General features: G+C 51.8%; 1 protein-coding gene and 1 long non-coding RNA gene across 3 annotated transcripts; one reads left to right on the top strand and one right to left on the bottom strand.

The window, feature by feature from the left end:
* Positions 1-13: 13 nt before the first annotated feature.
* Positions 14-27,968, bottom strand: LOC133068504 (cholesterol 24-hydroxylase). The gene is made up of 15 exons (XM_061159719.1): positions 27,847-27,968; positions 20,365-20,445; positions 19,556-19,637; positions 16,803-16,876; positions 16,254-16,340; positions 12,032-12,170; positions 11,182-11,292; positions 9,006-9,156; positions 8,830-8,892; positions 7,562-7,634; positions 4,191-4,275; positions 3,436-3,546; positions 1,142-1,230; positions 409-475; positions 14-230 (listed from the first exon to the last, which is right to left on the bottom strand). Exons 1-15 carry the CDS (start codon positions 27,966-27,968, stop codon positions 60-62), a joined length of 1,506 nt encoding a protein of 501 aa, XP_061015702.1. The 3' UTR covers positions 14-59.
* LOC133068503 (uncharacterized) lies at positions 21,893-25,028 on the top strand. 2 transcript variants are annotated; one of them, XR_009695514.1, is made up of 7 exons: positions 22,026-22,087; positions 22,164-22,364; positions 22,493-22,803; positions 22,969-23,169; positions 24,077-24,270; positions 24,351-24,405; positions 24,878-25,028. It is a non-coding gene; the product is annotated as an uncharacterized LOC133068503 (long non-coding RNA). The 2 variants fall into 2 exon arrangements; XR_009695515.1 differs by lacking the exons at positions 22,026-22,087; positions 22,164-22,364; positions 22,493-22,803 and adding an exon at positions 21,893-21,925.
* Positions 27,969-27,998: the final 30 nt, after the last annotated feature.

The following is a 27,998-nucleotide window of genomic DNA, read 5'->3' as shown; positions in this document are numbered from 1 at the left end:
GGGTGGGGGAGCAGACTGCCCAGGGCCCTGGCCGAGGAGTGTGGTCCCGCCTGGGCCCCTCAGCAGGGTGGGGGCGGGGGCGCTGGCTGCCAGCCCCGGGGCTGCAGCGTGCAGATCACAGGGTCCAGCGGCTTGAGCGTGGCCTGCTCCTGCAGCCCGAATCGCTGCCCGGGCACCAGTCGGAACTCCAGCCTCTGCAGCAGCTTGGCCATGACCACCTTCACCTCCATCTGTGCGCGCAGCGGGCAGGGAGGGTGAGTCAGCGGCGAGGATGCGGGACGTGAGGCGCCATGGCTGCCTGGGCCCCCAGTCCCGGGGACCCTGGAGCAGGGGGGCTCTGAAGTGCTTCCTGGACCGGACGCCACCCCACGGTCCCCCCAGGCCGAAACCCCACGGCTGGCCTCCTACCTGAGCAAACTGCTGCCCAATGCAGGAGCGGGGTCCCAGGGAGAAGGGGAAGTAGGTGAACTTGGGCCTGCAAATGGGAGGGAGGCGTCAGGAGGCGACAGCCGTGACAAGGCCACCCCTGTGATGACGGCTTCGGGCCGGGGCTGCTTTTGACCAAGCTAATGGACGTCACCGGCTGACTCCGCTGAGCTCTGGGTCAGCGTTTTCTCCACTGAGCCTTCCGGAAGGGGCTGTGATTGGTCCCATTTCACAGATGGAGGAACTGAGGCTCAGAGAGGCAAAGCCAATCCCCCAAGGTCCTACGTCACTCAGTCCACTTACTCAGCCAGTCACACGTCCAGCTCCGGGCAGTCCCGGTCTGGACTCAGACCCCATCAGAGCTGTGGTACTTAAAAGCGGTCACTCTAGAGGGAGCTGTCAGTATTCCCATTTCTCAGATAGGATCATCCGGCCTGGGGAAGGCTCGGCCACTTGCCCAAGTCACAGGGCTCTGCAGTATAAGGGACTGGTTATAAGCACACGCTTTAAAACCAGTCTGAGTCCTTGCTGGCTGTGCCTCCCTGGGCAAGTTACCTAACCTCTCTGAGCTGCGATCTCCTCCCTGTAAGTAGGGGCAGAGTGGGGATCCCAGTTCCCTCACAGTGGTCAGGGGTCACGGCAGCTCAGACCAGAGGCCGCTGGGGCCGTCCTCCCGCCAGGCCTCCACTCACTGACAGCTTGAAGACAGACTTACTTGGGTGCTTTGGGGCCGAAGCGATCCGGGTTGAAAGTCAGAGGGTCCTCAAAGTACGTGTCCATCCGCCCCATGACGTAGGTGCTGAACTGCCGGGCAGAGGATCCGCTTGTCTCTGGGTCCAAGGCTGGGTCCCCTCGCACCTCCCCCACCTGCCGCAGTCACCCAGTGGGAAGACTCGGAGCAGAATACCCCCTCCTCAAATCCCCACCACCCCGCCCATCTCCCCACCCACCCACCTCCCCACCCGCCCATCTGGACCAGGGTAGGATTCCACTGGCCCCTGAAAAGTGTCTAAGAGGGAGAAAGAGGGCAACCCAATGTGTTGTCCACCGGCTGGGCATGCTACATCATCCCATGCTTGGCTTTACCCTGGGGGGGGAGCCACAATTATCCCTGTTTTACAGATGAGGAAACTGAGGCTCAGAGGTTCATGACATGCCTGAAGTCACCTGGCAAGTAAGTGGCCAAAACGAGATGTAAGCTCAGGTCTGCGGCAAGGCCATCCTTCTCTCGATTCCTGAGAGCTGTTATGATTCAAAGTTTGTTTTCAATACAAGACTTGCTTCAGTGGAGTGGGGGTAGGGAGCCACCGACCCCCCAGTGGTCTTTCGCCTGCAGGCCTGGCGCCTCTGGACTGGGGCTGATGCGCTGTGCCCCAGCCCCGGGCCCTGGGTGCTGGCCTCTGCACAGAGTGTCTCTCCAAGTCTTCGCTGCTCCTTCTCTGTGTGGGGTCCAGGGCTCCCAAGGCTGGAGTGGGAGCGTAAGACGGGGAGGGGTCTGGGGGCAGCAAACGGTGCCTACTACATGCCAGGGAGTTTTGCCAGACACACGATGTACATTATCCTGTTGACTCGGGTACCAGCATCCCCAGCTTGCCAGGATGGTACTGAGGCCCGGAAGTCCAGGGTCTTGCCTGAGATGGCGCAGCGAGCAGGGAGCAGGCCTGGTGTTGGAGCCTGGCTCTGCCCACTCAAGGTCATGGGGTTCAGGTTGGACTTGGGGGTTGAGAGTCAGCCGCGGGGCCTCGCCCTGCCAGATGTAAGGGCATTCTGAAGAGACAGTCATTGCAGTAGCTGGTAGTTATTTTTAAAAGCGCAGATAAACAGGATAAAGAAGCACGCATGGATGAAGCTTTGGTGTGTGCTGGGGTGAGTGTGGCCGGGCCCTGGGGCAGGGGGAGCTGCTCAAAAGGTGGGACACATCATTCTTCTTTGTGAAAATAAACCTGGGTCCTATTTGGGCTGAATTATGTGCCCCTAAAATTCATATGCTGAAGTTAACTTCAGAATGTGACTGTATTTAGAGATAGGCTCTTTAAAAAGGTAATTAAGTGAAAATGAGGTCAATGGGGCCCTTAATCCAATATGGTGCTTCCCAGGTAAAGAGCCTGTTTGCCAATGCAGGAGACGTAAGAGACTCGGGCTCAATCCCAGGGTCGGGAAGATCCCCTGGAGGAGGAAATGGCAACCCACTCCAGTATTCTTGCCTGGAGAATCCCATGGACAGAGGAGTCTGGCGGGCTATGATCCATGGGGTCACAAAGGGTCAGAGACAACTGAAACGGCTTAGCACAGCACACAGCAATCCAGAATGACTGATATCGTGTTACAGGGAAGTGAAAATGGACGGCCTACAGCCACACGTGGAAATCTGCACAATCTTAATAGACGTTGTGCTGAGTCACAAAGCAAGTCCTAGAGCATATTATTGTGTGGGTACACACACACACACAAAGGTGAGCGGGTGGCAAGCATAGAATTCGGGACAGTGACAGCTTCTGGGGGGAACCAGGAGAGCCGTGTGTACACAGCTGGTTACCTTCTAGTTTTTTGGGGGGAGGGGTAGTGAGTTTATGGAGGTCATTGTGCATGAATGGAGCCCGAATGAATGAATGAGGAAACAGGCAGAGAAACAAAATTAAAGGAGAACAGGGGGAGAAAAGTCAGCCTTAGTGGGAAGGGAGCAGGAGCTGTGGACAGAAAAGGAACTGGGGCAAATTTGAGCCAGCTCAGAAACTGGGCACTTACCCATATCTGCCCCTTGCTAGCTCTGTGATCTCAGGAAAGTTACCTAACCTCTCTGAGCCTCAGCGGCCTCAGCTGTAAATGAGGCCTCTCCGTTTTAAAAGCATCCACTGTAATCTCACGATGGACAGTGTGGCGGGGAGAGAAAGCACATCACAGGGTTACGGTCAGACTCAAGTGGCCAAGGTGGCCAGGGAGGAGCCCCTGACCTCAGAGGACAGCCCCCAGCCGGCCGCTCAGGGGTGGGCAGGCAGGGCCCCCACGCACCAGGAGCGGCGTGTTGCCGGGGACTCGGACCCCATCAATCAAGGTCTCCTCCTCCAGCAGACGGAAGGTGCCCCACGCAGGCGGGTACAGCCTCAGCGACTCTTTGAGGACCTGCAGACACCACACGGGCAGATAATGAGAGACGGATGTCAGGAGACCCCACGGAAGGTGCCAGAAGCATGTCCCAGACCCTTCTCTGCTCCCATTCAAGGCACTGCGTGTGTGCCCACAGCCAGACTGGGTCCCGAGCCCCTGCAAGTTTAGCTTCATCTGCATGTCCAACCCCTCATGTGACAGAAGGGGAAACTGAGGCCCAGGGAAGGGGTTGAGCAAAGCCACCGCGCCAGGAGCCAGACCTCCCTCTAAACCGGGGCCCCTACCATTCCGAGGACCCAAGGCAGCTGGAGGAAGGCCTCCCCCTGTGCTGTGTCGGGGACTGTTTGGGCTGAGACTGGCCCCTGGGTGGTAAGTCTGAGACTTTTGGAACCCAGGCTCCTTGGGAAGCCCAAACACAGCACCTTCGACTAATGGGCTGATTTCCATATTGGAATCACCTGGGAAGCCTTAGCCGCGCCCCCAGCAGCTTAATATCCTTGGTCTGGAGCAGCCTGGACACAGGGAGGTCTTTAATCTCCCAGGGGACCCTCACGTGCCAGGACACTGGAGAATCCCTCTCCTACAGGGTCCAGGGAGGCAGCAGGCCTGGTCAGCCAACCACCCACCTCTGCCCAGAAGCTTCTCTCCCACCCCCACACCTGAGACAGGTACTGCAGTCTCCCCAGGTCCTCGCAGTCAAGGTGCCTCTTGGACCCAATGACCTCGTCCACCTCGGCCTGCAGCCTGTCGGTCAGACAAAGACAAGTTCGTCTCCAAGGGGAGAGGTCCCCACTTGAGTGTTAAGAGGGGGCATGGCAGGAAGCGTGACGAGAGAGGCCTGGGGCCCCCCTCCGCTGCACACACTGCCCCCCGGGCCCTGTTCTTGAAGGAACCGCTGCGTCCAAACCCAGATGCCCAATCAGTTGGGAACTACGTTTCCAGCCCTCAAAACATTCACCCATCATTGTGTGCTGCTTGGAATCGGCTGCAGGAGGTAAACCACCTCAGAACAGGGTCTTTGCACAAAGATGCCTATCGCATAAACGGAGATTAAATTCCATATCTTTGTTTGGGAGACTTAATATTATGTTGACGCCCATTCTCTCAGGATTATAAATTCTCTATAATGAGAATTATTCTCAGAATCCCATTCTCTCAAATATATAAATTTGATACCATCCTTATGAAATGCAAGTTGAATTTTCTTTAGACCTTGAGAAAAAAAAAGAGCACCAAGAGGCCTATTTTAGCTAGGCTCACAGCGGCTGGAAACAGCAGAGCGAACGATGCCGGTACCAGCCTCAGGATGCACACTGTAGACCCTGTTATACAGAGTGAAGTAAGTCAGGAGGAGAAAAACAACTATCATATATTAGCGCAGACACATGGAATCTAGAAAGATGGCACTGATGAACCTGTATGCAGGGCAGCAATAGAGATGCAGACACAGAACAGACTCGTGGACACAGTGAGGGGAGGAGAGGGTGGGACAAATAGAGCAGCATTGAAACATACACGTTATCGTGTGTAAAACAGAGAGCCAGTGGGGATTTTGCTATATGATGCAGGGAGCTCAAACTCTAGAGGGGGTGGGATGGGGTGGGAGGTGGGAGAGAGGGTCTGGAAGGAGGGGACGTATGTATGCCTATGACTGATGCATGTTGATGCATGGCAGAAACGTACACAATACTGTAAAGCAATCATCCTCCAATTAAAAATAAATACATTTTAAACAATAATACGTAGCAGCGCAAGTGGACCTGGACCACTTCCTACCCATGCCAGAGGCAGAAAATAACAAGGGTTGTGAGGATGCGGAGAAACCGGAACCCCTGTGCACTGTTGATGAGAATGTAAAATCGTGCAGCTGCTGTGGAAAATGGTACGGAGGCTGCTCAAAAAACTAAACACAGAATTACCATGGATGGTAATCCCACTTCTTGGTGCTTGATGCTTGAGACCCAAAATAACTGAAACTTGGGTCTCAAATAGGTTTTTGTACACCAATGCTTGTAGCAACACTATTCACAGTAACCCAAAGCTGGAAGCAACCCAAGTGTCCACTGATGGATGAATGGATAGACAAGAGGTGGTCCGTCCATACGATGGAGCATTGCTCAGACATAAAAGGGAAGGGCATCCCACTGCACGCTGCCACATGGCTGAACCTTGAGGACGTTATGCTGAGTGAAAGAAGCCAAGCAAAAAGGACAAATACTATGTGATTCCACTTGTAGGAGGTACCTGGAGGAGTCAGATTTACAGAGACAGGAAATAGAATGGCGGTGGCCAGGGGCTGGAGGAAGGGAAGCAGGGAGTGGGGACTTAGTCCTTAATGGGGACGGTTTCTGTTTGGGATGCTGGAACGTTCTGGGGATAGATGGTGGGGATGGCTGCCTGACTGTGAATGTACTCAGTGCCATTGGACTGCAGACTTGAAAATAGTTTAAATGGTAAATTTTATTATATATATGATATAATATATATGACACATAAACACACACACACACACACATAGCCACAATATTTAAAAAAGAATGAGGGGGAGGGCGGTTTGGGGGAGAATGGATACATGTATATGTATGACCAAGCACCTTCACTGCTCACCTGAAACTCCCACATTGTTAATCAGCTATAGCCCAATACAAAATAAAAAGTTTAAGGAAAAAAGAATGAATGGACTTGGGAAGAGGTTGCAGAAATGTGGGGCAATGTGATAATACACATGGTGAGATTCAGGAATTAACTATGAACTGTCATTGGGTGGATGAGGGCACCACAAGTGGATTTATTGTTGTTAATTTTTGCCCATGCTGTGTGGCATGTGGGATCTTAGTTCCCCAACCAGGGATCGACCCCACACCCCCTGCATTGGAGTGTGGAGTCTTAACCACTGGACTGCTAGGGAAGTCCCTGGATTTACTGTAATAATTAAACTTTTCTGTTTATTCCAAATTTTTAATATACTATTATGTATCTTCATGTTATTTATTTTTATAATTATATTTTTATTATGTATTTTTAAACACCAATAAGCTACAGTTGACCCTTGCACAACACACGAGTTGGGGCACTGACCCTCTGCATAGTCAAAAATCCGAGTATGAGTTTGGACCATCGGCTCTCCGTGTCCGTGGTTCCACGTCTCTGGACTCAACCCACCGGGGACCACGTGGGGCTGTAACCAGTACTGAGTGGAAGAAATCCACGTGTAGGGGGGCACCACAGTTCAAACCCTGTTGTCCAAGGGTCCACTGTGTTATTTTCTATTCCCAGGCAATCGTTCAGTCTGCCCTTTCTGCTGGGGATGACAACCATTGCCCTAATGGGACCTTCCCCTCGTCCCCAGAGCTCCCAGCCCCCAGCCTGTCCTTGGGGTTTGGCTCAGCCCGTCTGGGCCCCAGTCCTTGAGGGACTCCGTCTGTATTTAAGGAAACCAAGGGCCCTGCTCAAATGCCACCTCCCCAGGGAGGCCTGCCTTTGTCTCCCTCAGCACTTTGCTTGGAATTCAGTTCAGTCCTCAGTGCCAGCCCCTGGCCAGGCCTTGCACACATCTCGAGAGGGAAAGAGCCAAGGCCCTGCCCTCTGGGAGCTTCCGGTTTCACGACTGAAATAGACTCAAAGCAGATGGTCCTGGGAGAAGGTGAATGTGTGAGCTGGGGGCAGGCTAGGAGGGGAAACACAGTGGCTGCTTTTGGGGTCAGAAGGGTTTTGGGAGGGGGAAGGGGGAAGGGGGAGGGGAAGGTTGGGGGGGAGGGGAGGAGATGGGGAGGGGGGAGGAGGATAGGAGGAGGGGAGGGGAGGAGAGGGGGTGGGGCGGAGAGGGGTTCTCCAGGAGAAAAGCAGCAAGAGGAGCTTCTAGAAGTAGGAACAGCATGTGCAAAGACCCTGGGGTGAAGGGGAGCAGGGCTCACTGAAGCAGGGCTGGGGGGCTCCGCCAGGGGAGGTAGGAGCAGGGGGTCCTCTGGGAGCCAGAGGTCAGACAGCCCCCTTCACCAACCTCAGGCCCCCCCACCTCCCCACCCCATACCTCGCCAAGATCTCGGGCTGGCGCGACAGCTCCATCACCGTGAACGCCAGGTGATTGGCAGAAGTCTCGTGACCTGCGGGAAGGAGGAGAGTGGCAGCCCCACGTGGCCTGCCGGGCTGCGGCTGGCCCAGCCCACCGGGCCTCTGAGACTCTGAGCCCCTAGAGGCAGGTCAAGGCCTCACCGCTCCCCTTGGCTGAGCCAGACCTACAGATACGGAGGAGACAGCTGGCCACCTCCACACCTGGTGCCACCCCGTGTGGTCAAAGGACCAGCCTTTGCCCCCTGCATCCAGGGATCACACCCTGGGAGACCTTTCCTCCAACCCTCCTTGGGCCTCACTTGGCCTGGAGGGATATTTGTCCCCATTTTGCAGAAGAGCAAGATGAGGCTGAGAGGAATATGTCTCTTTTGGGTCACACAGCAGGAGGGGCAGAGCTGGGACTCAAGTAAAGCAAGGTTTTCGGGGCCAAGGCCCGTGACCTGCCTAAGCTGCGGGCACCAGCTCCTGAGGTCTAGAGAGGGTACATCTCCTGTCTGGGCACCACGGAGAGCTTCTAACTGGGACAATCCCTGAGGGCTTCTCTGAGGAGGAGACGCCTGCGGGATCGCTGAAGGGTGAGGAGGGGTTTTCCAGGTGAAGGACAATGCTCAAGAAGTATTTGATGAGCCAACGAATCAACGTGCTTAGCCCGTCTTCTGGTGCTAGTCTACCGAAGGCCTCGCCACAAACTCTGAGTAAGGCAGAGCCTTGCATTCACGTGGGCAAGCTCTCCTGAGCCCCCAAAGGCAGCTTCACGAAACTTCGCAACTGCCAGCTCCTTAACTAGGTGGGTTAAGGAGTCAACCAGGTGGCTGATGCGAGCAGCCGACTCATTGGGAAAGCCCCTGATGCTGGGAAAGATCGAGGGCAGGAGAAGAAAGGGACGACAGAGGATGAGATGGTTGGATGGCATCACCGATTCAATGGACCTGAACTTGGGCAAACTCCAGGAGATGGTGAGGAAAGCCTGCCGGGCCACGGTCCATCGGGTCACAAAGAGCGGGACATGACTTAGCGACTGAACGACGACAACAACCAGGTTGTGGGGCCACCAAGAGAGCCTCCTGGGCCTCCCCGAGAAGCAAGAAAGGGCGTGTGCTCCCCTCACCCCAGCCCACCCCAGAGTGGACCTCTGCTCAGCCTAAGACCACCTCCGAGTCAGGCAGTCCACGGTCCCCAGCATTCCTGCAAAGCTCGGAACCCTTGGTGGCCGCTGAAGCTACAGACCAGCGATGAAGAAGGTGACGAAGTTGTCCAGCAGGATCTCGTCGTCCTGGGCCCCTTCTTCAGCTGAAAGACAAGGCGCGTGTCAGGGCGCCGGGAGCCTGGTGCCCTCTCCCCTGTGATGGGTCACCCTGGCGGGGGAGGGGCACCCCCGCCGCGCCCGGCGGAGCCCCCAGCACCTTTGAGGATCTGCGTGAGGATGTCCGCCGGCACGTCCTCCCCCCTCTGCAGGGCCTCGCGGCGCCGCTGGACCCACTCCTTGCCGACCTGGCGCAGGAAGCGGACGCTCTCCCGGGTCTCACGAAGCTGCTTCCACTTCCCCGGCATAAACTGCAGGAAAGTTCCCGCTCCGTGTCAGCGCGCCTCCCCCCCTCCCCCGACTCCCCCGGCCCCCCAGCTCCAAAACGACGTCAGAAATCCACAGCAGGCTAGGAAGCCAGAAGAACCTGGGAACATTCTAGAAAAGATCAAGTAGCCAGGAGATTTCATCAAGACGGTGGGCTAAGCCCAAGCACTGTCTTCCCCTTCCTGCTCTGAATCCCTAGAAATGTTGGGAAAGATGCCTTAAAATATCCACAGACCACTGGGGACACAGACATAGAAAACAGGCTTATGGACAGATGGGGAGTTGGGGGTGGGGGGCAGTGGTGCTGGGAGTGGGGTGGGGGGAGGAAGAAGATGATGGGATGTATGGAGGGAGTAATCTGGAAACATACATTGTCATATGTAAAATAGATAGCCAATGGGAATTTGCTGCATGACCCAGGGAACTCAAAGCAGGGATCTGAAACAACCTCCAGGGGTGGGAAGGGGAGGGAGGTGGGAGGGAGTTTCAAGAGGGAGGAGACGTGTGTATACCTATGGCTGATTCATGTTGATGTTTGGCAGAAACCTACACAATACTGTAAAGCAATTGTCCTTTAATTAAAAATAAATTAATTATTTTTAAAAAAATCCATGGAGCCCTGGAAAATAGGAAAGGATTCCTGGGGGAAACTTCCCTGGTGATCCAGTGATTAAGACTCCATGCTTCGTCCACTGCAGGGGGTGCAGGCTCAATCTCTGGTCAGGAAACTATTAATAAGATCCCATAGGTCGAGGGTGATATAGCCAAAAATAAATTTCATATATATATATATATATATATATATATATATTTTAAAGATTCCTGAAGGATGGATACAGTTAGGACTGCACTGAAGGCAGAAAGTGGACAGAACCCAGAGGGAAGTGGAGTGGAATTAACTGCTGAACAGATGCAGTGACATCAGGGGATTCTAAGCACAGAGTCTGAAGTCCCAGGGAACAGGAGGGCATCTGTCTGGGAATCAGCTCAAGTACTGTAGCTGAGCGCGACCCTATGGGGTCTTCCCAGAGCAGAGCCCCACCCCTCCTGCCCCCTGCCATCCTCCACCTGCCTCTTGTCTATAGGAAGACCTTAGCCTCCAAGGTCTTCCCCAAGTTCCAATGGGTAAATTTAATCAGAGAAGTGAGAAAATGCAGAAAGAAAGGAAAACAGCCAAGGAAGACAAAATAAAAATAGTTGAGCCATTAAATAAAGTCAAGGACATTTAGTTCCTCCTCAAGGGCTATAAATAACATCCAGAGCCTTATCTTTTGAGTTGTTTTGCAGATACTTCCTCTTAACAGTATGCTACCCATAAGCACGTAGACCCCAGACCAGACAGAACCAGAAGTTTGATAATGCTGCTTCCTGATTACCTCACCACCAGCCAATCAGAAGAATATCCATGAACAGATTTCACATCCCACAACTCCTCTCCCTCACTCTGTCTTAAAACCTTTCCCTGAAAGCCTTAGGGGAGTTCAGGCTTTTTAAGCACTAGCTGCGCTCCTTGCTTGGTATCCTGCAATAAATACTGCACTTTCCTTTACCGCAACCCAATATCAATAAAATGGGCTTTACTGTGCACAGGCAAGCAGACCCAAATTTGGTTCAGTAATCGTACCACCTTTCCCCCTTCTTCTTCCTTCATGCCTGGGACAAGGAGGTGATAGCTGGAGCTGCAGCAGCCATCTTATAACAATGAGGTGGTGTGCTAAAGACAGCGGAACAGAAAGACAGCAAAATCCAGGAACATCTGACATTGTGGAGTCATCATTGCCATCCTGGGTTCCCTGCTTCAGGATCATTTTACATAAGAGAAAGATTTACTCCTAATTTTCTTAAACCACTTTGATTTTCCACCTCTACTTTAGGGGATGTATGCAAATCCTGACTGATTCGGAAGTCACTTCAGACATATCAGAACTCAAAACCCATTCTGGAAAAAAAAAAATCACCGGAGGAGGTGCTCCAGCAAATGAGGACAGACAAGCCATGATGGCTGGTACCTTCGCCAGAGTGTTCCGGGATGCGCTGATGCCCTCCAGGATCAGTTTCACTTTCCGGGACAGAGGCTTCTGGGCACCCAGAAGCATGCTGGTCTCCATCCCAAAAGCTGCCTGGGGGAGACAGAAGGGTGAGGTCACACGTAGGGGATGGGAGGATTGAAGACCCAGGGCAAGCACTGCATGCATTCTGTCATTGACTCCTTACAACAACCTATGACAACCCCGATCCTGTGGGATGTGATAGGATTAAGTGGCACATAATAGCCACTCAACGAACCTAGGCTTCTTTCCTTGACAAGATGCGTTTCCCCTGAAATGCAGCCTTCCTTGAGTGTTTTATTCTAAACCCAGCCTCCCAGTGAATTTTTGAATGGTGACAACTCCTCACTCTCTATGCCGCACTCCATGTTTTACCTGGGTTTGAAGTTATCTGGGCCCTTGCTGAGATGGCCGACGGGGGTGGGGGGGCTGGGGGGGATGAAAAGCCAAGCCATACTCCATGGCAGGAGAGGGATTGGGGGAGGAGGGTTGCCAAGGGGGAGGTAGGCTTGGGCTGAGAGTCAGGCAGACTTGAGATCCAGTCCTGGTCCTGCCACTGACCAGCCAAGAGCCAGTCCCTACATTTCTTCGGGTCCATTTCTAGAGAATGAGTTAGTAGCTCCAATTTCACAACAGGTTGTTTTGAATGTTCAAGAAAATAAAGGAGATGACCCTCCCAGCCCAGAGAAGGGGTGGCTGATGCGTGGAGGAGCAGGAGGGAGGGGAGGGAAGCAAGGAAGGGAAAAAGGAGGGAAGAAGAGCCCATTGGCATGTGGCCCGCCCCACCCCCACCCCGCCATCCTCCCATCACCTTGGCCAGGATGTCCATGGTGGCACAGGTCAGCATGTCCTGCATGGACACGGGGGTCTGACCATCCGCTTGGGCTTCCAGGATCTCCACCAGCTGTTCCGCTTTCTCATTGAACGTTCCCATCAAGCCAACCAAGGAGCTGGGGAAACAGCACAGGCATCAGTAGCCACTGGGGCCAGTCCAGACCTGCGGACATCCTTAGTCCCCTCTCTGGAGGGAGACAGTGTGCAGAGTTGTCATGGGGGCCTCCCCCACCTTTCTGGTCTCCCCACGAGACCCAGCTCAGAGGTTGGGGTTGCAATAATCAAACTAAGCCTTGGGGTTCCCAATCCCCCGCCATTCAGGATGGCCCGTGTCCCTTTATGCTTCTTTTAATGATTCCACATGTACCCTTTCTGCCACTGGGCCCTTCAACTCTGACTCCAAGGAGACATGGCAATGTAGAAACTTCAGAGGACAGTGGGAAGGAAGGGAAGAAAGGCTTCTGGGGCCTCCAAGAGTCCAGGAGGTTTCCCCTCTGACCTCTCTGATCACACTGCCCACTCTCCTTACCCGCCCTACCCAGGCCACCATCCACAGCCTTTAATCATCTCATTTCACTCTCTGTCCTCAAGCAATCAAGGTGCCCAACAGAAACGAGTCTTCAGACCCAGAACTCTCAACCCCCAGTGTCCCTGCCCCAGGATAGCTACGTGACTTGTCTGCCTGGCAAACAGTTTAGAAAGAGGTATGGGAAGATGTTCTCTAAACTCACAAAAGTGGTATCGCTGAGGGATTGGAAAGAGGGGAGATTGCTCCTTTGTATATTACACATTTCTGAATTTTTACAAAGAGAAAGTGCTGCTTTTGAAATTAAAAGTAATTTCTAATGTTAGCAATCTGGGTAGAGGGCATAAGAATGTTTTCTCTCCTATTCTTATTCTTGAAACTTATCTAGAAATTTGAAATTATTTCCAAATAAGAGGTTTTTAAAACCAGTAAAAAGAGAAAATTGTGGAAGAGAGGGGAAAAAAAGTGACTTTTTTAGTTAGGAAACACTATTCATTCTTCATTTCCAATCAGCCAGCTCTATTCTGGTTTCCAACTCTAGCACAGGTCCTGGCATCCTTGTGGTCACTACTGCCCCCGTCCCATGCTGGCTGCATATCTTGTTCTCTGTGGTCCAGGACTTTACTGAAAGCACCACTCTGATCTCATCCTTGCCCACCTAAAATCCTCCGAAGCATCCTGCTGTTCTCAGGAGGGAGGGGAAATCCCTCACCTGGGCCCAGGAGGCTGTCTGCTCTTGCTCATTCCCACCTGCTGCACTGCTTTCTTATTACAATGGCCTTTCATCTCCTCCAAAGCACAGTGCGCCTTCCTGTCTCAGGGCCTTTGCACATGCTGTCCCTTCTGCCTGAGCTCTCTCCCCTCCCATCCTCAACCCCTACACTCCACTAGCACCTTAACATCTGGCTTCTCTCCAGATGGACACCCAAATACCACGTCCTCGGGAAAATGTCTCCTAAGCCTGGATGGTGGGGGCGGTGGTTTAGTCACTAAGTCGTGTCCGACTCTTTGTGACCCCATGGGCTGTAGCCCCCCAGGCTCCTCTGTCCATAGGATTTCCCAGGCAAGAATACTGGAGTGGGCTACCATTCCCTTTTCCAGGGAGTCTTTTCAACCCAGGGATCGAATCCAGGTCTCCTGCATTGCAGCTGGATTCTTTACTGACTGAGCCATCAGGGAAGCCCTCAATATGTGCCCCCCAAAGTAATCTTGATTTTTTTCTCACAACACTTACGTGGTTTACAAGTATATATTAATCTGCAAGGTTCCTCGTAGTTGTCTTTTTCTTGAAAAAAAAAAAAGTCACATTCTAATTGACTCATTTGGGTCCCCTGGGATGGTTGTCACACCAGTATTGAACCCCTAACAGCTACTGCACGTACAAAATATCTGACTGGAATGTTAGCCATACAGTAAAGCCCCAACCCCTTGTTTATGATGGAATGACTGGGACCAAGGCCTTTCAGCAAAATTAATACCTGGAAAAGCAGAAACGGGCAGTTTACTCTCACAATTTTATTAAAGGTATGTAATGGTATTCTCTGCGTACAATGGCTGGAGATGAAACTCCAGTGGTTCCTGCTTTTTACTCCCAGTAGTGAATCCAGATTCACCAAGGGTAACTGACACTTTCATAAACACAGGAATCACCCAACTTTTCTTTCATACAACTCTGTGAATTTTGCATTTCCAATAAAATGTAACTTAGACAACTACTTTATTGTGAAAATAAAAAATAAAAATAGTGGAGATGGTTGCACTACAACATGAATATACTTAATACCACTGAACCGTACATCTAAAAACAGACAAGATGGTACATGTGATGTTATGTTTATCTTCCCACAATTTTAAACATTTTAAATAAAAATCTCTGTGAAAGCACTTAATAAAATGCAAAGTGCAGTTCAAAGGTGAGGTTCAGTGTGCTAGAGAGAGTCCACCAAGACATGAGCACTGTAAGTGGTCATATGATTAGAGTCCATGTCCTCCAATGACCTCAAAGCTTCCTGCGGGCAGGACTATGTCACCTTGGCTGGCCTTCATAACCCTGGTGCTCAGCACAGGCATCTGTTCAATAAATGCCTCCTCCTAAGTCTATTCCTTTTATCATTCTTGGCAATTTTCCAGTAAAGCCAGCACCATTCCATGCACTCATTCACTTTATGGATGTTCCTGGAGGGCTTGTGAAGGGCCGGGTGTCAGACTGGGTGCAAGGGTCCAGTGACAATGTGCGTCTTCTGCCTTTAAGGACCTGACATCTAGTGAGGGAGGCAGACTGAAAGAGAGGTATTGCCGCGGATGTGATAGGAGCCTGACGGAGACATGACCTCAGTCTTAGGAGGTCAGGAAACACTTCCCCAAAGCAGTGACATCTTAGCTGGGTATCAAAGGAGGCACAGGAGTTCCCGGGGTGACAAAGAGGGCGGGGGGATGGCAGCAACAAAGGCAGAGATGCCAGAGAACCCAGCAGTTCCAGAAAGCTGGAGGAGAGAGGGTCCAAAGGTGGGCGGGGGTCTCGGGAGCAGATTGAGGGGGGTGAGGTCTGACCTTCATCTTTCAGATCATAGGGAATCACTGAAGGCTTCAGGACAGGGGAGAGGTACGGTTAGATCTGAGTCAGCAAGATCTCCCCAGGGTGGTGAGGTAGATGCCTCGGAGGAGGGAGACAGGAGGCTGGGAAGCCAAGGAGGATGCTGTGATAAAACGCTAAGTGAAAAGGTTTATGTGGTCGTTGCACAGATTATATACTAAATAGTAACTTCATAGTGCAGAAGCTTGGAGGACACCCTCTTAAGCAAGGGAGCAGTTAACATCTTCAACAAAGGGACAAATCAATACAAGCTTCCCGATACGACACCCTGAGGAGGACACATCACTCCTGGGCCATTCCTGCCAAAAAAGGCACAACCTGAGAGTTATGGAGCAAGAAATAGCAGACAAAGTTGAAGGAAGTTCTACAAAACTGGCCAGTAATCTTAAGGTCAAGAAATTCAAAGAAAGACTAAGAACTGTTCTAGAACAAAGGAGGCTAAAGAGATATGGTAACTAAACATAACACATGAACCTGGACTAGATCCTAGACAAGGAAAAAATAGCTGTCATTACACAAATGACAAAATTTGAATATGGATTGTGGATTACTCAATACTCTGTAACAGCCTATATGGGAAAAGAATCTAAAAAAGAGTGGATACGTGTATATGTATAACCAATCTACTTTGCCGTGCATCTGAAACTAACACAATGTCAATCAAGTATATGCCAATAAAAATTTTTAAAATAGAAAGTAAAAGTAAAAAGAAAAATTACCCTCAAATGAAAACAACAATGAATGAAGAAGTCCAGATGAGGAGAGATGAGATCTGAACCAGGGAAGCGGCTGGTGGGCAGGGGCCCCCACACCTCCAGGCATTGAGGTCATTCAGCTCCTGATGCTCACAAACCACATGGGGGCCTCTAGACTCCCTCCCACCCCCACCAACCCCAGGCCGGCCTGCCTTTCTGTCTCTCTCATCAGTAATGCCGCGTCCTTCTTCTCTCCCTTCAGCCCCAAGTGAGGCCCCTTCAAATGAAGACGCACCTTTTCCAAGCCCACCCAGGCTGGGAGCCCAGCACCACCTCTGAGCAACCAGCCATGACACCACTGGGGTCCATCTGCAGCTACACTCACCTCCGGCTGAAGGCCAGGTCCATGACCCTCCGCTGTTTGTGCCAGCGCTCATAGTCACATTCGGATACCAAGCCTTGGCCAAACAGCCTGCAAGAGAGACAGACGCTTGATGGGAGAAACGGGGTGAAGAAATGAGAACTGACCGCCTGACGGGGTCAGCTCACCTTTCATTCATGGTAATGAGAATGTGCTGGAGCCAGACAGTGGTGACAATCACGCACATGGAGAATGTACCAAACCCAGTGTGGTTAAGAAGGTAGATTTTATGTGATGTGAATTTTACCACAACAAATTCATAAGAAACGGGGCGACCACGTGTCCCAACCTCATGACCCCCTACATTCCCACCCGCCACCTGGAGGGGACAGGAGGACAGGGAAGGTGCAGATGTCAAGAGCGGGGGCCACCACGGATGGCCCCTGTTGTGTGTCTGGCAGCCGGGGTATTGGGACTGAATGCTACATCCAACATTCTGGACCCCATGGGCCCTCCACTCGCAGCCAGAGGCTCTTGTAGACTCCCCCCCCCGGACTCCCCCTCAAATCCTACCTCTCACCAAACACAGTCTGGATCGCGTGGTACATCTTGGAGTCCTTGTTGTACTTGGTTGACATCAGGAACTTCTAAACACCCCCCAAAAAAAGCAACATGAGTTTGTGCCCCCGTGAGAGGCTGCAGAGGACTCAGCAGTTTTCTGGGCTCTTGTGAATCACACCTCCAAAAAGTCACCCTGAGCTGAGTGGGAACACCCGAATGTGTGATCCCACCTACTTCCTCTAGAAGTCCTGTCTTTCCGGGATGAGGAAAGTGGGGCACAGAGGGGTGAAGGGATTTTTTTTTTCCTGTGGTCACACAGCTGGGGAATGATGTCAGGGAGGGGGCTTCCTCACTCCAATGCCCACGCTCAGAAGCCCACACCCAGGAGCTCAAACCACACCACCCTGCACAGTGGCTAAAACAAGAAAAGGCATGGGCTGCTCTGAAACCAGAATAGGGAAGGGGGAAAGCCTGGTGGGAGGGCTTCTAGGACACAGGAGAGGCTCTCAGCAAAGATTCGGTGTTTGTGCCAACCCAAACATGGAAGTCAAGGAAGGCTTCCTGGAAGAAGGGTCCACTTCCTCACCAAGAGCAGGATGGTAGCAACGGTAACGTTAGCGAACAGCTCTTGAGGCAGCACCGCCCAGGGTTTGACAGCTCAGGCTGTGGGCTCTGCTGGCTTAAATTTGAAACTGGGCTCAAATATCTTTCCTCTCCCGCTTGCTAACTCTATGACCCTAGGTGAGTTACTCACCTCCTCTGCCCCTGTTTCCTTATTTTACAAGATGGGAATCAGGAGAGCGCCTGCCTGGCAGGGCTGCTGTGAAAGTGAATTAGTTCTACATGGAAAGCGTGGAGAATGGCACCTGGCACATAGCGGGTGTTCCGTAAGTGCCAGAACACAGCAGCACCCTGCTGTTCATTTAATGCCCAATCATCCCTCAGATGTGGGGGCATTTCTATGCTCTTCTTACATCTAGATGAAAAACTGGCCCAAGCTCACAGACATGGTAATTTGTGGTCACAGACACAGGATTTGAATTCAGGCAATTTGACAAAGTCCAGCACTCTTTAAAGGAATAAAACTAACATGATTGGAAAAAAGAAAAACAACCTCTTGCTAGTCTGTTCAAGAAGATAAAACTGAAATTGCTATTCTCAGGAACAAAAGAGAACAATACCACAGAGCTACTATACATGATAAAGATAATAAATAAATATGGCAGACAACTTTATACCAGTAATTTCAACAATTTAGAAGAACTAGGCAAGTTCCTTGAAGGACACAAAACTCAAGAAAACATAAAAAATCCGAATGGCCATATACCAATCTTAAAAATTGATTGTATAATTTAAAGAAAACAGAAAACGCTTCCCTTAAACAAAATGACAGGCCTAGATGGCTTCCCTGGTAAGTTCTAGCAAACATTCAAGGAAGATATAATACTACTCCTATATAAACTCTTTCAAAAAACAGAGGAGAGCAAACATTTCCCAACTCATCTTATGAGGCCTATCAACCTGATTCCAAAGTCAGGGATCAAGAAGAGAATAAATATAGAAAGAAAAGTTCTTGACAAAAGATGTGTAAATTGTATCCATGTAACCAGGAACAAATTGTATCATGCCCAGGAATGCAAGGCTGGTTTAACTCTTGAATACTAGTCAATGTAATTCATCATACTAATATATATCTTTCAATTTCTTTTCTCATTGAACATCATGAAGGTCTTGTGTATGGTTTTTTGTAGCATGCTTTAAAAAGTCTTAAACTGTGTCTGAATTTGCAATGAGGTTTTTTTAAAAAAAAAAAATAAATAAAATGACTTTTGACATTCTGTTGGAGACATCATGGTCATTCAGCTTGTCTCATGATCTAGACACAGAGTTATATTTTATCCCTCTTAATCACCACAGCCACTCTCCAAGCAGTGTACCACACCCACAAGTCAGCTTGGTACCCGCTGGGAGACTAACAGCCCCATCATTTACTGAGCACTTGCTGTGTGCCAAGCATAGGCTGGACGGCTCACATACATCATTTCAGCTCCTTTCTTACAACCGTCTGCAAGAGCGGCATCATCCCTGTTTGATAGACAAGGAAACGATGGCCCAGAATGATTAAGTAAATTGTCCGAGGTTCCACAGCCAGTTGGCGGCAGAGCCGGGTCCTGCCAACTTCCAAGTAGATTATCTGATGGCCATTCTTAGTACCAACGAGGCAGACGTGGTCCTGCACATACTACAGGCCAACTAACGCTTCCTGTTTTTGTTTCCTCACTTCCAAGATGAGGACCAGAAAGAGTCCCTACCGATTAAGTGGGTTTATAATTGTAAAGTACACAGAAGTGCATGCTGAAGCAAATTTTGACCCTTTATTTATTCCTTTATTTGTCAAATAAATGGATCAACATTTCATTCTCATCAGAGCCTTAAAAGAGAGGGGTTATAGCCCCACCTTGCAGAGGAAGGAACTGCTAAGAGAGGTGGACTAACTAAACGTATGTGTACCAGTTCCCAACCCAGAAAAGTCTAACAACTCACTGTCCACATGAAACAGCTCTGCTTTTAGGAGCCCCCCTCCCACCTCTACCAACAACAGGTGGGTGGTTAGAAAGGAAGATGCTGTTCCCTTTGGGATCCTTGGGAAACCAGCCCAAATTCATGTGACTCTGGAACATTGCTCCCACAGTCCCTGGGGTAGCGTTTTATGCACCCAACCAGGGAAGGGGAGGGCTCTCCTTTGAAATCACGCTGCTTCCTACCTTGACCGACTCGGGGCTTGTGACGATGACCGAGGTTTTGTGGAAGACATTGACCCGCACGACGGGCCCATACTTCTTAGCCCTGGAATCCAAAGTGATGCAAAGGAGGCTGTCAGCTATCACAGGTGTGAATATCATCAGATCAAGTCAAGCTCAGCTGGGGAAACAGGGCGTCCCATCCCAGGCATGGGGGGCACTCAACAGGGGTCTGGAGCCTAGGTTCTGCCTTGGTGCTGACTCTGCTGAATTGCGTCCCCCTCTGGCCTCTGTTTCCACATCCATGAAAACAGGGTTTCTACTCTTCTCCTTTGCCCCAAAAGGTTGTGCTGGTAATCAAGCAATATGATGGCTTTGAGAAATGTAAAATCCCACCCCAAACACCAATGACTATTACATAGTCGCATACCCACCCAATTTACAGATGAAGAAACTGAGGCTCAGGGAGCTTCTTATGGCTGGTCTAAAGCCAAGCCATTGGCTAAAGGCAGAACTTGCCTTCTTCTTTGTCTTCTTCTTCATTTTTTTGGCCATACCACATAGCATATGGGATTTTAGTTCCCCAACTAGGGATTGAACCCATGCCCCTTCGTTGGAAGCACAGAATCGTAACCACTGGACCACCAGCGAAGTCCCGAAGCTTGCCTTCTGAACCAGCCTTGTATGCCTCTCTACCTAGAAGAGGAACTGTGAGGGGGTGAGAATGGCCTGGGCCTGGGAGGGGAGTGTGTGCTGGACTGGGGGTGTGGGGGAGCTGGCCCATGAGGGGTGGGGGCTGGGGTAGGAGCAACAAATACCAAGTTAGGACCCACCAATCCAAAAACACATCTTGGAGCACGCGGCCACAAACCTCATCCTTTTTCCAAAAGTAGGGGAGGTGTCCTAGAAGGAAACTAGAAGAAATGGGAAACATTAAGGTCTCTGGAAGTCACCATCAAAGAGTGCTCCCTTCCCCATAGGACCTTGTGGAGGCGGTGTTATCAGACCCATTTCACAGATGCGAGGACTGAGGCACAGAGAGGTACAGCCCTGGCTCAGGGTCACCAGGCAGGACGCGAATCCCAGCCTGACTGGCTCCAGAAGTTTTCTTAGAAAGATGGAGAAGAATAAAACCATCTCCCTGGTGCAGAAGTTGGGGGCTGGCATGAGGAATAATACTTTGGCCACCTGATGCAAAGAGCCAACTCATTCGATAAGACCCTGACGCTGGGAAAGACTAAAGGTAAAAAGAGAAGAAGGCAGCAGGGGATGAGATGGTTGGATGGCATCACTGACTCAATGGACATGAATCTGAGCAAACTCTGGGAGATAATGAAGGACATAGAAGCCTGGCATGCTGTAGTCCATGGGGTTGCAAACAGTCGGACAAGACTGAGCAACTGAATCACGGTGGGAAATAACCTGAGACATTCACTGAGCATTTATTAAATGCCGGGCACCATGCTGAGCCTGACTCCATCTGAACTCCTCACACCTTCTAGAAGCAGGTCTATTACTGACCCAGTTAATAGGCAGGGCAACTGAACATGGGAAAAGGAAGTCACCTGGCCCCAGGTATGTGGCTGGTACCCGGGTGCCCCACAGCCCTTCTCACCAGGGCATATTTTGGGCATGCTAACTCAGCAGTGTGATAACCAGATTGTAAACAAGCCTGTTTGGTGTCACTTTAGGCACATTTCAAGGTACCGGTGACTTCCTGTTTCCTGTTTAACTTTATTCCCGTCAAGCTCACTTACTATAGCTTCCAGAATGGGTGACAATAAAACTGCAATTGGGGTTTTCTGGGTCATGGAACTCACATTCTCCTGGTGGGGGAGACAGAATGAATAAACAAATAAGTATGTAAACAGGAAGTCAGCTGGGAGAAAAATCAGAGTTGGGGGAAATAAAGAGAGCTGGGGATGGATGTAGAAGGGTTATTTCAAACAGGTGACATCACTTTAAGAAGGTGACATGTGAGCTGCAAGGAGTGAGGAACTCAGCCACACAGGTATCTGGGGGAAGAGCATGTCAGGCAAAGGGAATAGCAGGTGCAAAGGCCCTGAGGTAGGAGCACGCTTGGTGAGCGCAAGGAACAGCGAAGAGGTAGCGTGGCTGCAGCAGAGTGCTTGAGGGAAAGTGGTACATGATGGGCTCGCCAAGGATGGGGCTCAGATCATGTGCGGCCCTGTGGGCTGTTATCCAAACTTTTGCTTTGACCTTGTTGAGGTGGAGGCCACGGGAGGGTTTTGAGCAGAACCAGAGACGGGATCCAGCTTGGGTTTTTTTTTTTTTTTTTTCCGGCTTGGGTTTTAAATGAACCGTCCTCACTGCTACAAGGCAGAGAGTAAACAGGGCAGGCAGAGGTGGACGCAGGGGCAGCAGTGAGGGGCTGTAAGTGGAGATGAGACATCAGATGCTGAATGCATGAAGGTGTATGGAGCCAAGGGAACCTGCTGATGGACTGGATGTGGGGCATGAGAGAGGGGTCAGGGATGACCCTGGGGCTTTTGCCCTGCGCCACTGGGAGGCTGGCTGGAGCTGCCATTCACCAAGGTGAGGAGGACTGGGGGGTGGGGCCTGCTGGCAGCAGCAAACACTGCGTGCCTGCCCCCTGCCCTTTTCTTTGCAGGTGGGGGCTTCCGAAGGCCAGCATCTGAGACCCTGCTCTGTGCTCTCTTGGCTCTGCCTGCAGGAGGGGCAGGCTGGAAACCCCAGCCCAACAGCCCCTAAACCAGCCCTCCATCAGTGACCCCCTCTCCCTCCACCTCCAGGCAGGGACCACTAGGTCCCAGAGTTCCCCAGGGGGGTTGCATCTCAGTTGCACCCAGAGGTAACTTGCTTTATTAGGCTTCTGACCTGACCTTAGAAAAGTTATGACCAACCTAGACAGCATATTAAAAAGCAGAGATGTTACTTTGCCAACAAAGGTCTGTCTAGTCAAGGCTATGTCTTTTCCAGTGGTCATGTATGGACGTGAGAGTTGGACTATAAAGAAAGCTGATCACTGAAGAATTGATGCTTTTGAGCTGTGGTGTTGGAGAAGACTCTTGAGAGTCCCTTGGACTGCAAGGAGATCCAACCAGTCCATCCTAAAGGAGATCAGTCCTGGGTGTTCATTGGAAGGACTGATGCTGAAGCTGAAACTCCAATACTTCGGCCACCTCATGAGTTGGCCTCATTGGCCACCAATGAGTTGACTCATTGGAAAAGACCCTGATGCTGGGAAAGACTGAGGGCAGGAGGAGAAGGGGATGACAGAGGATGAGATGGTTAGATGGCTTCACCAACTTGATGGACACGGGTTTGGGTGGACTCTGGGAGTTGGTGATGGACAGGGAGGCCGGGCATGCTGTGGTTCATGGGGTCGCAAAGAGTCGGACACGACTGAGTGACTGAACTGAACTGAATTGAACTTCTCTGTCCAACCCCACCAGGATCACCTTCCCCAAACTGCTTACACTTCAGTTCTCGTCTCAGGATGGGCATCTGGCAACCAGCCTGAGACAAGCGGATGAGACTGGGAGCCAGCCTTGGAGCTGCTGGGTGTGCGCTGCCCGTCTCACGTGGAAGGGATGCAGGCAGGCAGTCCCCTGAGGCTGCAGTTGAGTGAAGAGCTCCTGGCTAGAGCTGTCAGTGTGAGTCCTCAGCAAAGAAGTGGGGCTTCCAGACAGGTAGACCACAAGCCGTAGGTGCAGAGAAGAGGGCCCAAGAGTGAGACGCTGTTGGGGGGACAGGAAGGGGACAACGAGCCAGGGAGACTGGGCAGGAGTTGCCAAGTGGGGAGGCCAGTGAGAGAGAGGGGAAACCTGTGAAGACAAGCTCCAAGAGGTCGGAAGGGACTGGCCCCGTCCCGGGCTGCTGAGGGGCCAGGCAAGATGGGCCCCGAGCACTGACCGAGTTGCCTAGCTCCACGGAGGTCACTGAGGCCTTGACCAGAACCCACTGGGTGGAGAGGTGGGGGTCAGAGCCCATGGGGTGGGGGATTCAAGAAGGGGAGGGGTGAACGGGGGACCCTAAACAGGCAGGCTTTGGAGGGGGTGTTGCCGCGGGGGTGCAAAGCCAGGATCTGGGGAGGGGGCGGCAGCTAGAGGGAATGAGGGGGAAGAGGTTTGTTTTATAGCCTATTATATAAAAATAGGAACGATGCAGAAGAGAAGGAAGAGGGATGAGAGACGAGAGGGGGCAATGCAGCGGGCAATGCAGCGGTCGCTGAGCGGTGGAGGTGGAGGGCACCCTTGGCCAGGAGCATCAGGGTCCCAGTGAAGGGGGTGCAGGGCAGAGGGCCGCTGTGATGGCAGAACCCTGGAAGGAAGTTCGGTCAGGCTGCTCATTTGCTCAAGGGACTAGGAGGCGAGAATAAAGGCTAAGTGTGTGTTGGTTGGAGGAGGGAGATGAGGGGCTGAGGACTCAGTGCGAGTGGCTGAGCGGAAGGGAGTTCAGCAGGCCGCCAAACCCACTCGAGGTGGGTGGCTTTGAACTTAGACCATGCCACCTGCAGCAAGATGGACTGTGGACATCACACACGACTGGCTTTATTTCCAGAATAATCCAGCATCCCTGGACACTCCCCAAAGTGGCATGTTGGGGAGAATGTTTTCATCTTTGAGTCCCCCCAGACAGTGAGTGAGAACAGAGTCTAGACCCTCCTCACCTCCCCAGACCTGTCTGAGAGTCTCTATCCTAAGCAACAGGGTCCAGAGCCATCTGGGCCGGAAGATGAGCGACACCTCAAGAAGGTAAAAGGCATGGAGTGGCTCGGGGTGCCCACGGCCAGGCAAGGAAGGCGTCTAAGGCCCGTTCCTCCTTGTTCCTACAGGGGGCGCTGGGGAGGCGAAGACGGAGCGCTAAGACCGGGCGTTAGAAACAAGCAGGTGAGGAGGAAGGAAAGAGCGGCCAGGAGACGCCTGGCACGGGGACGGGCAGACAGAAGCCCACCTCTGTAGCAGAGGTGGGCACACACCTCTGTGTGCCTCTGGTAGCAGACGGCATATGGCAGAGCAGCCCAGAGAGGGAGGGAGGGGCGGGCAAAAAGGCACCCCTCACCCCCACCGCCTGGTGCCCAAAAGCCGAGTTTCTGATAATCCCGCGATGGGCACCGTGGGAATCTGAGGTTTCCAGTGGGCAGAGAAAAGTGTGGGACAGTTACTGAAGCAGAAGTTATCTGGAGGGCCCACTGTGAGGCCACCCAGAGGGGTGCAGGGAGCCCACGAAATGGTTCAGGGGTGGGCCACCCACTGGAAGTGAGGGTGAGGGGCCATGAATTTGTCTCGTGCCAGAGGGATTGGGGTGGGGGTGAGTGCTCAGCTGGGCACCCCAAGTCCACTGGATGCACCCCCCCAACAGAGCCAGCCATGGGTCTCCACCATTGCCGGGAACCCTCCAGCAACTGTCAGACCGCCCCCACGCCTGGCACCTTGGCAAGGAGGACAGGGCAGAGAGAACCAATGCTGCCCAGGAGTTTTGAAAAAAAAAATTATTACAAAATAAAAACTGAGAGAGAGACTTTTCATTGTCAAGTTTACATTCATCCCACACTCGGGGGCTGGGGGGTGGGAGGGTGCGGGGCTGATAAGGAAGTTCAGAGCAGTGACAATACAGAAGCTACAGTGTCTCTGTGGGATCTGAACATGAGGTCTGTGTTTTCAGATGTCACATGGATTGTTGCAGTAGGATGTTGTTTGTAATGAGCGCACAGAAGTGGGGCAATCAGGGAGGGCATCGTGGAGGAGGGGGCATCCTGGTGACTCCTGCAGAATAAAGAGGATGAGGAGTCGGGCTGGGAGAACACAGCAGCTGCCTCTTGCAGGGAAGAGGGTTCCCTGCCTGCAAGCTGGCAGAGCCCCAAAGCACAAGGGGCGAATGCCACTACTGGAAACTCAATACACACAGATTTCTTGTCAACTGTAATGTTGCCAGTCATGGCTTAGGGACCCAAACTTTCAATGCCAAAGCATCTGATTTGTACTAAAAAGAAGTTCCAGAACTTTCCTTTAGTGCAGCTTTGTATTTGACCAGCAACCTATTTTTAATCCAAAACCTTTTGCACATGCACTGTTCAGTTGACCTCATTAGAATAAAGACCCCAACCCACATTATATTCAGCCTCCTCCCACTCCTCCACCCAGCCACCTGCATCCCTGTAGGTCACATGTCAATTCTGCAGTGTAAGATCTCAGGGAGAATCCAGGCATAAGGGGGAAAGAAACACGGACACATGTTACTACATGGATGACCCTGGAAAACATTCTGCTAAGCTAAAGAAGCCAGACACAAAGGTCACATATTGTATGAGTTCATTTATATGAAATGTCCAAAACAGGCAAATCTATGGAGACAGAAGGCAAATTAGTGGTTGTCAGGGAGTTTGGGGGGATGAGGAGTGACAGCTAACGGGTATGGGGTTTCTTTCGGTGATGATGAAAATGTTCTGGAGCTAGCAGTGGTGGTTGCATAACTCTGTCACTATACTAAGAAGCACTGAATTGTACACTTTAAAGGGGTACATGTTACAGCATACCTAATTTTATTTTTTAAAATAGCAATTTCAAAAAATTGATGGGGGGAGAGTAGCAGAAAGGGGCTTGATTTAAGTTCTGTCTTCTCAAGACACAGAGACTGGCCCAGGCCTGCAGTGTTTGAAGCACTTAGGTTTATAAGAAGGTCAAGCCAGGAGGAGGCCTATCTGAATGAGTGCAAAATTCACAGTTCCAAGCTGTTGATGGCTGATTTGAAAACCTGAAAGGGTGACAGTGTACCTAACCAAACTGGCAAGAGACTTTTACCATCCATCTTGAATCAGAGTTTATCCAGGGTCTACTGTACATGGACCAGGTGCTACTGAGCGAGGTGTCAGGGACACAGCAGTGAACAAGACAGACACAGGCCCATGGGAGAGACAGACACTTAACAAGAGGTTGCCACCATTTGGGTGACTTTATAAAATGATCATAATGTATTTGGTTGTGGGAATAGGTAGGGCCTCCCTGAACAGTTGGCATTTAAGCCAAGCCTAGAAGGCTGGGGAAGAATCGTCTAGAAGGAGGGGAAAACACAGCTGTGAAGTAAGGGAAAAGGCTGGGAGAGGGCACCTGGGAGGACAGAGGCGCCAGGGAGAACAGCTGCCTCCCTGGGTCCGCAGTCACAGAGATCTTTCCTGAATCCCCCCAAACAGGGACTCAGGCTTCTCATGGCAGGGCATCCGCTTTGCACTGGAGGTGGGTGCCTTTCAGAATGTTGATGTCCAGAGGTTTTCCAAAGGGTGTTCTAATACCATGGTTTATTCATTCAGTCAACAAATATTTATTGAGCATCCACAAAGTGCCAGGCACTGGGGATACACATGTGAACACACAGGATCCCTGCCCTCCTGGGGCTCACATTCTAAAGGGGGAGACAGACAGTCAACAGGTGAATAGTCAACAGGTGAAAAGGAGGTAAGTTCGGGGTTGAGGGCCCCATTGAGGAGTTTGGAGCTAGGAGGTGGGCTTGGGGGAACAGGAGGACCCTGGAGGAGGGATGCAGCTGGGGTGGGTGGGTGCAGAAAGACTGGGGACAGCAGTGAGCAAGCAAGGGGAGAGAGCAGTGGAGAGCAGGTTCTGAGAGCTCAGCAGGGGCCTTGCTGGCCACAGAATGGACTTGATTTAGATTTAGTTCTAAAGTGATGGGAAGCTTCTGGAGCAAAGAAACAACCCGCTTGATTTAAGCTTCTGAAAGGTAAGCTTCTGGTGGAGAGTGGGGAGGGAACGTGAATGGGGGTGAGAGCCGAGGATGGAATGGAACTGCTAAGGAGAAGACAAAAAGGAGATACCAGGACAGAAATAGGGGAGACAAAAAAAAAAAAAAAGGGGGTAATGTGACCAAAGTACAGTGTATCCCAATCCAGGTTGAGTGACCTCATCCAAGTCCCAAAGTTAAGAGGGCCCACTTTAAGAGCCAGGCTGACCTGGGTTTAAATCTAGGCTTACCAACTGTGTGACCTTGGGCAGGTGACTTTGCCTCTGCGCGCCTCAGTCTCCTCGTCTGAACGATGGGGTAACAATAGCGCCCACCTAACAGGGTTGTCGCTACCATCACGTTGTCGGGGCCCAGCAGAGCGCGGTGGGCGCCGAGCAGCTGCTGCGGCTGTGAGTAATTTGTTACTAAGAATAGTTAGCGCCCCTCTCCTGGCCGCCGTTTCCAAGCGGCCGCGCGCAGTGGCAAGGTTGGACCCCCATCCCGGATGCCAGCTTGGACGCGGTTCCCCGACCCCCCCCATTCCAGCGCCCCATCCAGGCCCCCGCCCCCACCCCACCCCCACCCCCCCCCCCGCTCACCTGGGCCGCGGCGGCCCGGGGATGTGCTCGTAGCGGCTGCGAGCGCGGTGCACGAAGGTGCAGCAGAGGCCGAAGACGACCAGGACGGCGCTGCCAAGCAGCATCAGCAGCCCGTGGCTCATGGCTCCCGGGCCGGCCTGGCCGGGGTCGGG

Source organism: Dama dama, chromosome 13, assembly GCF_033118175.1.
Source record: "Dama dama isolate Ldn47 chromosome 13, ASM3311817v1, whole genome shotgun sequence".
Taxonomy (NCBI): domain Eukaryota; kingdom Metazoa; phylum Chordata; class Mammalia; order Artiodactyla; family Cervidae; genus Dama; species Dama dama.
The sequence above is the reverse complement of the archived record's forward strand: the minus strand, read 5'-3'. Positions and strand labels throughout refer to the sequence as shown.